We start from the raw sequence: 7,397 nt of genomic DNA, 5'->3' as shown, positions 1-7,397 counted from the left end.
TTGGGGTTGTAAGAGTTTTAAAAAATATTTTTGCAAGATGTCTCTTATGCTCACCAAGGCTGCATTTATATGATCCAAAATACTGTATAGAAACAATTAAATATTATTACAATTTAAAATATATTAAAATGTATTTCTTATTATTATCAATGTTGAAACCAGTTGTGTTGCTTAATATTTTTGTGAATTTTGATGAATAGAAAGTCAACATTTATTTGAAATAGAACTCTTTTGTAGCAATGTTTATGTAATTCCTGTCACTTTTCATCAAGTGAATGCATCCTTGCTTAATAAAAGAATTAATTATCAAAAAAGTAAAAATCTTACTGACCCCAAACTTTTGAATGGCATTCGCATTATATTGGCGACCTTCCACTCTAGATATCAGCATCGGCCATAAAACAATATCGGTTGATCGTTATTGCAGGCTGTGGAAGTTGTTTTCATCCCAGCTGACCAAAAAAAAAAAAAAAACAATTAATAAAAAATAATAATAATAATAATAATGGGATATTAAAAATAGAAATAATAATGGGATATTAAGCCTTACTGTTTAATAATAATCAGAAACAATTTTGTAGTTATGACTTTTCATTTTTGCTAATAATGAGAAACCTCATAATGATTTCTCAAAAATATTATGAGACATTAACATTAATCACAATTTTTAATCAACTGTGACAGAAACCGACTTCCACAGTGGTTGACAAACCTTGCTGAATAATCTGAAGTGGCCAACTAGAGGAGAGCCTTTCTTTAACAATATCCTGGATGGGAGTGTGTGTGTGTTTGTTTGTGTGTTCTTGCATCTCTGTGTCCGACAGTAGCGCAGCTCATCCTGTAAATGCCCCACCCTGCCTCTGCACCAGGGCAGCAGACTTCTACCTGTTAGACTGCGGCATCACTGGCCTATCCTTGGCAACCGGTACCGCGGTAACCTGAGTCTCCTCCTCCACTTCCTCCCAGTCCGGACACCAGAACGCATGCAGTGAGGACACATCGCCTCAGCACTTTCGTGAGTGTGTGCGCGAGGGCGAACGAGTCTGGTGTGCGTGTGTGCAAATGTGAATTATTGATGAGGACGCAGCCTCAGAATGTCCTGCCGGGGCCGTCCTGTGAGTGTGTGAGGTTGAAAGGGTGAGAGTGTGTGTTTGCTTGTTAGTAGAGATGGGGGATAAGAGTACAGTGCACCAGCAAAAACAGCCTCCTTACGATGGACTGTGCAACTACGCCCAAAAAATTACCTCCTGCTTCGGACTTGATGGTAAGCACTGTCTCAGACATCCCAGTGTCTTTGTGCATGTGATTTATGTGTTTATCTCTATAGTAGGCTTGTTTTCTTTGTGTTTACGCTTGGTTGGTGTTCATGTATCATTGTTTTCCTTTGTAAGGGAGTTGTCTCTGATATGTACGCTGGAGCTGGATCAGTTTTTTTGAGGTGAAATGGGGAGGTTTGCTGTGCAGCAGAGAGATTTATTCTCACTCTACCTCTGCTTTTAATGTGATGGGTTAGTTTGTGCTAAGCTTATTTGCTGTATGGTCCACTTCACAGAAGAAGCAGCAAACTCGTCCGGTCCCATGTGTATAGAGAACATGGTATTCAATGGGAGTGTGTGAAAGGAAAAAAATACAAATCTGAAAGATAAAACAATGTAGATGGTATCTAAAACATATGAAGAGGACATTGTCCTGCACATTAATTTGCTATGTGGTGCTAATGTGGTTTTGCTCAGTCTTTTTATATCACAGCAGATTCTTAAAGGGATAGTTCACCTAAATGAAAATTCTGTCATTATTTACTCACCATCAGGTTGATCCAAACCTGTATGAATTTCTTTCTTCTGCTGAACACAAAATAAGATATTTTGAAGAATATGGGTAACCAAACAGCTGATGGGCCCCATTGGCTTCCATAGTATAAAAAAAAAAAAAAAAAAAATACTATGGAAGTCAATAGGGCCCATCAACGGTTTGGTTTACGACATTCTTCAAAATATCTTCTTTTGTGTTCAGCAGAAGAAAGAAATTCATACAGGTTTGGAACAATTTGAGGGTGAGTAAATGATGATGATTTTCATTCTTGGCTGACTTATTCCTTTAACTGAAATCAGTGGATGGATGATTTCAGCACTCAAGAGCATGTTAAATTCTTCAGTCTTTTTGCTGTTTTTATGCCAAGTTCATGTTTCAAGTTTGAGGCATGTTTAAGATGTTTTCAGAGCTCGAGTATCAGTTGAGTAGAGTCTAAGATGATGTAGCAGTTTTTGGCATCTGCTGAGATCACAAACAAAAACAGCTGGAAGTCACTTGGCAATTTTTAGGATTACAGTGGTTTTGGAGTTATAATACTGCACTGATCAAAACTGTATATAAATTGTAACACTTTACAATAAGGTTCGGTAGTTAAACATTAGTTAATGTATTAACTTACATGAGATAACCATGAGCAAATTTGTTACTGTATTTACTATTCTTTGTTACGTTACTGTAACTGTAACAAAATGTTTTCAACACTGATAATAATAAGAAATGTTTCTTGAGCAGCAAATCAGCATATTAGAATGATTTCTGAAGGATCATGTGACACTGAAGACTGGAGAAATTATGCTGTAAATATATTCAAATAGAAAAGTTATTTTAAATTGTAAAAATATTTCACAATATTACTGTTTTTGCTGTATTTTGGATCAAATACATGCAGAAGAGCACTTCTTTTAAAAACATTTAAAAAATCTTACCGATCTAAAACTTTTGAATGGTAGTGTGTGTATGTGTATTTGTGTAATCACTTACAACACCTTTAATAACAGACATTTCTAGAATTAAACACTTGTTTTAGACAATTTACCCAACAGTCACCAGATACATGCATTACTAATAAATACTTTTTATTCATGTAAGGGGTGTAACGTTACACATATTCGTACCGAACCGTTTCGGTACAGGGCTTTCGGTTCGGTGCACGTGTGTACCGAATGCATTACATTGCAACATTGTAAAGTTAATCCAAAAACCGCCTTATGTGCAGCTTACATGTTTGCATACAATTTGTTGTTTGAGTGTTGATTATTATATCTAAAAATAAATAGCGATTGAATTTAGGCTAATAGTTTGGGCTCAGATGTTAACCTTTAATATTATAGTAGCATAATGTTCAAGTAAGGGCTCCCTACATAGTTTATAGCATCAGCAAAGATAATTTTTTTATCTTTATGAAACATTTAGTTATAATTTAATTTAATATATTTAAAGACAAAAACACAATTTGTTCAGTAAACCACTGTTTAATAATAAAAAATGCAATTTTACGTTTAGTTTTCTCCCCACCTGCTGTACCGAACCCATACCAAACAGTGACTTTAAAACCAAGGTACGTACTGAACAGTGAGTATACTGTTAAATATAGCTAATATAGAGAGTTTCAGATGGGCTAAATAAGCTCTGAATTGTCTTCTTCTATTGAAAACCACTCAGCCTGAAGGCCCTTTCACTGATTCACACCAGCATTGTCCAATGCATTGAATTCTTTCTTGAACTAATTTAAGTTCACCTACAGCTTCCAGAGACTGTAAAATGTAACATTCAGCACATTCTTTTTTCTTTCTGTGATCTATCAAAGCACAGGGACTTTTTCTGTTCTAAATGTTTAAGGTACATTTCCCATTATCTTGCTATCTAACAGTCTTGTAAAATAGCCCTTTTTGTGTAACTTTTTTAAACACTTTTCATGATGAGGTCAAAGCAGTGCATGAGTCACGTGAAAGGGCCTTGAGAGAGATCGGAAGAGAGCTTCATATAACAGAGACAGCAGAGCTCTAATATTTATGAAGCCCTATATCACTCAGAAGCAGAGGAACATTGTGAGAAATGCAAGTTCATCCCTTTTTCTCCCTCTCTCTCTAACCTTCTTCCATCTCCATCACTCTAAATTCATCTCTCTTCTCCCCTCCCTCTAAAATCTAATTTTCAGTTGACATGTAAATTATGTTCAGCATTTGACAGTTTAAAGATTACATGCATACTCTAATCCGCCTCAGTCTGTTGAAAATGTATCAGCATCTGCTAAACCCTTTGAGGCTCTTTTCAAAAAGCTATGAGCTGCTATGTTGCTAAGATAATGACATGATACTCAGAGCAAAATATGCATAGAAAATAGAAATATTTAATGAAATAGTCAAATTTAAAATAGATTAATTCATTTTTTAACAATTTTTGGTTAAATTAAATAATAAATTACATTCTGAGTGCACGTGTATATATACTGCATTATCTTATTACCTTCTGTAAAGGATAAGTATATGATGCAGCAGTTTGTTATCTTAGAAAGAAAGATAATTACCTTTCTGTACAACCTTTCTTAAAATGTTGCTTGCATATGCATTACTGTAGGAAGGAACAGAGCCTGTGTCTGTTTAATAAGTATAAACTGCTGAGCCACAGCCTCTCTAATGTTTCTGAGTGCAGAATGACCCTCTGCGGGGTCTCTTAAATCTGATTCTTTACTGTGTAATTTCATAAAGGTAGTAGGTTAGTGTTTTCTCCAGGATTTGCCATCGTTTGATGCATTATCTCGGTCAGTCAATGACAGTGACTAAAACAAAGCTCTTTGACAATGTTTGGGTAACACAATCAGTTACTCAATTACTTTTGAGTTACGTAATTCAGTTGACCTTTTTCAAATAATTAGTTAAGTAATGCATTCCTTTTAACTTTACAACAAAATATCTGAGTTACTTTTTCATAAAAGTAACAGTATAAGTACTGTATAAGTAATGTTTTCTCATTTATTGACTGACACCTCTTTTGTCTCCATGTTGAGAGAAATGTGCACTGTGTGTAAACATGTTGGTTATTATAGTTCTAGACTAAATGTCAGCAGGCATTTACTCATCTCACTTGCACAGAAACTGATTCAGTATTCCTCAAAATGTGTAAAAGCAGTGAAATACAAACTTGCAATAATACTTTATGTATTTAATCTCACTTTATTAACCCATAACTTTGCTGCTGACCAATTCAATCATAATATCAAAAATGACTTTAGATACACATCACATTTGTGTTTTCATTTTTGTTTTTATTGCTGAAGTAAGACTGTTGAACTTTCTTCTCCTGCATCCTATTCTTCTGCAGTTCAGAATGGAATCACAGCTGAAAGGTTTGTTACTTGTTAAAGCTGCACCTTCTACTGTACAGGCGCATTAATTAAGATTTTCTATTGCGTGAGGCTTATTCATTTCACCTTTGGTGTGAAAGGGCCTTTACATTTGCCAGAAATAGAACTTTTTTCTATTAAAAAACAAACTAGCAAGCCCAGCCTAGGTGAGGAAAGGTAACGCTTAAGTAATGTAACACCTAAAAAGTAACCAAGTAACAAAATTAGTTACTTTATTAGGGAGTAACGCAATATTGTAATGCATTACTTTTAAAAGTAACTTTCCCCAACACTGCTCTTTGTACAGGATTAGTTTCCTAAACAATGTTTGAGTTACAGTTACTAATCTAGTCTGTTGTCTGGTTGTGGGTGTTACAAAAGGTTATGTGCTCTGGATTCAACCACTGCACACTGATGACTGCTAGAGAATTAGGTGTTTAGCGACATTGGTAGTGCATTCGCCTCAAATGCCAGCAACGATAGGGCCAGGGTTCAAGACTGACTCGGAGCAGGGTGGTTAGTATTGGAGTGTGAGTTTTGGAGGCGGAGCAATGAAGAGAGGGGTGGATTTGTTTGGGTTGACAATGTCCAACAGCGTTGTTCAAAATCTACTTACCGCACCTTTAATCCTAATTTCATAATGTCAGACTAATAATATTAATGTTATTATATGCTCTCCTTTTAAATTATTTAATCTTTTATTATTCATGTAACTATTTTTTGTTTAATTATTTCATTTTTTCTGTTGGTTGGATGCCAACGCTGTTTACCATCCAGAAAATTGGCAGAAAGCCCAAAAACCCATAATGAAGGTTCGCCAGGCAGCACAACAGGAAATTTAGCTGTAGTTACAATATTTGATGAAGGTCAAAATAAATGACAAGCAGTGCAGCAATCCCATATAAATATCACAAATTGTATTGCTCAAGAAGAATACGGACTGTGTGAGCATATATGAAAAATTAACATTTTGATTACTGCTGCCATAATCATAGTCTTTTTATCGTTGTTACTTCAGATTGTTTCATTCTGATGGCGCTTTTCTTTGGCTAAATTAGAAAATCCTGTGATTAAAGATTTAAAGGAGTTTGTGGGATTATTACTAATCTATATCTCTCAGTATCTGCACAGATGTGATTTCAGATAATCTCATACATTATTTTAATTGTATTAATAGAAAACAGTCAGCAATTTCTAAAAAAAGCATTGAAATGTGTGAATAAGGGCTTGGTAATTGTCTTAAAGGTGACCATTCTTGATTTGGATCAAGAACAGGGTATTTTTAGTTGGGTCGATTGTGCAGCAGCTCTGGTGGCATCGTCTAGCCAAGAGATAATCATGGGGTAGACGTCAGGGTTAATCCTCTTAGGAGAAGGCAAGGAGCTATCCAAGCCACTTCTTACTTTCCACTCTGGATTGGGGTTCACCTGTGGTCTTCGCCTGAGATTGCATCTGGCAACCACTAAATCGTGACGATTAAGCATTTGGTTGAAGATTTAAGATTTGTTTATCTGAAGATCAGAGGGTTTTGGTTGGAGTTTGGCCCTGTCTGCAGACTCACCTGCTGGAACGTGGCCCCTGAACGCTGGGTCAAAGGGCTTTTTGGGAGATCACCGGTCATCATTTAGTCTGGATATTGAGTCTGTTGTGGAGAAAATTAATTCCTAAAGCATTTTTGGCCAAGCTTATGTATTTTTGAGGACGACTTGTGCACCACAGCCATGCCGTCCCTTCCCACTTTGAACAGCCTGGGGAAACTCTGCGGCTCGGGACGCAGTCAGCAGGTGGATCGCACCCGGATCAAACGCACAAACTCCATCAAACGCATGTCTGTCATAGAAGATGGACGTGTGGCAGAAGTGCTGTACCTCATTCCGAAACAGTCTGTGATGCAACAGCTGCCGTTCATCAACCCTGAAGACTACTACCTGACCGAGAGCCTGACACCTGGTATGAACGGTTGTGCTGAAGGGTTAAGCTTTATATTGTTCTTCAAACCTAGCATTGCACATCTCTTGTTCATTGCATAATACTTTCATAAGTTGAATATCATTTAGATTAGTTTGCTCCAGACACCAGTGAAATTTAAACCCATTATCAAATGAGCAATGGTAATTGTAAAGTTCAATTGTTAATTTTTAAGATGCCTAGTGTGTAGTCAGTGTTGGGTGTAATGCATTACTAAGTAATTACTGTAATTCTGTCATGACAACTTACAGAGAGATTGGCATGGTAATGGATA

At 36.2% G+C, this 7,397-nt stretch overlaps 1 protein-coding gene across 1 annotated transcript in view; it reads left to right on the top strand.

Moving 5' to 3' along the window:
- The first annotated feature begins 1,028 nt into the window (after positions 1 to 1,028).
- The window catches only part of ablim1a (actin binding LIM protein 1a), a 48,064-nt gene continuing 41,695 nt past the window's right edge, over positions 1,029 to 7,397 (top strand). The window contains exon 1 of the mRNA XM_067386034.1: positions 1,029 to 1,264. Coding sequence (XP_067242135.1) covers positions 1,168 to 1,264 — 97 coding nt within the window. The 5' untranslated portion in view covers positions 1,029 to 1,167. The remainder of the gene's footprint in view (positions 1,265 to 7,397) is intronic.

Source organism: Chanodichthys erythropterus, chromosome 5 (genome assembly GCF_024489055.1).
Source record: "Chanodichthys erythropterus isolate Z2021 chromosome 5, ASM2448905v1, whole genome shotgun sequence".
Taxonomy (NCBI): Eukaryota; Metazoa; Chordata; class Actinopteri; order Cypriniformes; family Xenocyprididae; genus Chanodichthys; species Chanodichthys erythropterus.
The sequence above is the reverse complement of the archived record's forward strand: the minus strand, read 5'-3'. Positions and strand labels throughout refer to the sequence as shown.